Genomic DNA, 2,500 nt, shown 5'->3' on the forward strand with positions numbered 1-2,500 from the left:
CGCTGAGGATGAGGCAACGAGAGGAAGTCCCACTCGAGAGGCTCCGCTCCCATCTCAACACAGACATGTTTGGCCGGGACTCGTGAAACTGAGAAACTCCTCTTGTTTATCCACCCACTGAGATAATGGGAGGTTTAAGTGTGTGTGTGTCTGTGTGTGTGTGTGTCTGTGTGAACCAGAGATTGTGTACATGCCAAACCATATGGCGAGCAGACGAGGCCGTGAATACGTTATTAAACCGACACATTGACAACGTGATATATTTTCTACATAATTCATTTGAGTTGAGTTCCCACAGTGTTTCTTTTTTTTTAACATGACCATCTACTGCACGGCCAAAAGTAAGTGGACGCTCCCCCCCCCCCCCCCCCGTCCACCCTCTGTGGTTTCAGGAATTACACAAGACGTTGGAATTTGTTTGGTAACTTAGAAATGTTCCCTGATGGAAGCCGGGAACATTTCCCAAATGATAAACTGATGAATCAAGGAGCTCGTTTTCAGTTGTGAGCAAACGTTTGATTTGTGATTTGGAGTGAATTGACCCTTCAACCGTCTCCGACCCTCTGTCCCTCAGGAGGAGAAGAAATGTTTCGTGTGCGACTCCAGCAAGACGTTCGACGAGGAGACCAACTCCGTCAGCCACGCCGTCGAGAACGTGGTCACCACCTTCGCTCACAACCGCCTCAAAACCTGGTGGCAGTCGGAGAGCGGTGAGAGACACACACACACACACACACACACACACACACACACACACACACACACACACACACAACAGAGAAGCGTGTGAGCTCCCGCTGACTCTGTTCTCATGGGAACCGAGCTAATGACAAGACGGGAGATCACAGGGCCCAATCACAGCCGGGCCTGGGAGCGGCGAGGTTTACAGGTGTGCGGATAATAAACAGATGTGTGTCATCACCTGAACGCACCGGGGCCTTTAAAGTGGGAAACAGGAAGTGTGTAATGAGACGGAGAAGCTGGAAACTTGGTTTGTCAGAATAAGTTCTGTAATTAGAGGATTTACATGAACAGGCGTCTAACATCAAGTAGTGAATTCACCTTGAATCCAGGTGTAAAGCACAAAACCCTCCAGGGATCAGGAGGACGGTAAAACTCTGTCCATGTGGGAGTGACTGGATAAACACACAGTACAGTGAGTTAACAGTTTATTAGGTACGGCTGTATCCTGTCGAATAGAATCAATAGAAAAGTGTTGACAACTTATTTTGCTCTTCTTGTTTAAATTGTTTATTTAACTTTGCTGAAACTATTATCCCCTATTTCTCTAAAATTAAATACGTGTGACTAAATAAGAAATAATTCTAAAAATCTAAAACATAAACACTGCCTTATATTCAAACAGTATTTGTCTGTTTGTGTGTGAACTGTACGCACATGCACACACAACACAATATAAAGTTAGAGCAGCTGTAGTTGTTGTTGTATTTCAGAGTTAAGCATCGATTATATTCTGATTTAACTCTCAAATTAATAGGCTAATAAATAAATAGGTGTCGCTAGAATATGTTTAGTTTAAGTCAATTTCTTGACTTTGTGCAGAAAGTGAAAACCTCTGACGCTCGACCTCTGACGTCCCCGGTTCTGCTCGATCCGTCACTCAGTTAAACACCAACAGCCTGTTTCCAACTTTTCCAGGAACTTTTTTCAGGAACTTTTCTTGGAAGTTTCTCCTCAGGAACCTGATATACACTTTGCACTCAGATGCATCATGACTACTGTAAATAAACAGCGTGTGTTTAGTTTGAGTCGTTCTAACTATTGCACATAAAGTAAATCATTATAGTTGATGCTCCATTGAAAGAAAACCAATACTCATGACATTGTTAACATTATAAATGAACCATACAGCGTCAGGCTCTCAGACTGAGCTCCCACACTCAGACAGCACACGCACACACTGATCCTGCAGAGCGGTGGGAATCTGCCGGTGGTGTGAGTCATGGCGGCAGCGGCAGCCAGCTCTGCAGATGGCTCCAAACAGCAGGAGGCTGCAGACACACAATAGCTTTGCTTGGGATTTCCTATAATTCCCTCGCAGAAGTCGGTTCCATGTTGGCTACTGAGCCACTTCCCCCAGCTGCTGTTAACTTGAAGCTTCGCCGAGCTGCACAGCGTCTCACGATGACACATGTGCGATCATGTTGCCCTCTGTGCGATGTACGAGCAATAATACATGATGTACGACAATTCCCATCTTTTCTCACGTGACAGCCAATCATGTTGTGATGATGAACGTGATTATGGACATTTAACACAAGTCCTTCTTGTTTCAAAATAAGAGCCTTCTGCCTTGAATAGGATTGTTTCTGTAACTAAATCGCTTCAGAATCTCGACACAGCTTCGAAACATCGGTATTTAGCGTCTAATCCTCTGGTCGCGTACGATCATTTCCCTCAAAATATGATAATTTGAAGCTTCTGGTATGATACTTCAACATTTACCAGCAGATTGCTTTTGATTTGAAAACAATCTACA

The 2,500-nt window shown here is 44.3% G+C and overlaps 1 protein-coding gene across 1 annotated transcript in view; it reads left to right on the forward strand.

Annotated features, from left to right (window-relative positions):
* The window catches only part of LOC117756970 (laminin subunit beta-1-like), a 20,126-nt gene that overhangs the window by 3,608 nt on the left and 14,018 nt on the right, over positions 1–2,500 (forward strand). The window contains exon 3 of the mRNA XM_034577612.1: positions 575–710. Coding sequence (XP_034433503.1) covers positions 575–710 — 136 coding nt within the window. The remainder of the gene's footprint in view (positions 1–574; positions 711–2,500) is intronic.

This window comes from Hippoglossus hippoglossus, chromosome 23, assembly GCF_009819705.1.
Source record: "Hippoglossus hippoglossus isolate fHipHip1 chromosome 23, fHipHip1.pri, whole genome shotgun sequence".
NCBI lineage: Eukaryota > Metazoa > Chordata > Actinopteri > Pleuronectiformes > Pleuronectidae > Hippoglossus > Hippoglossus hippoglossus.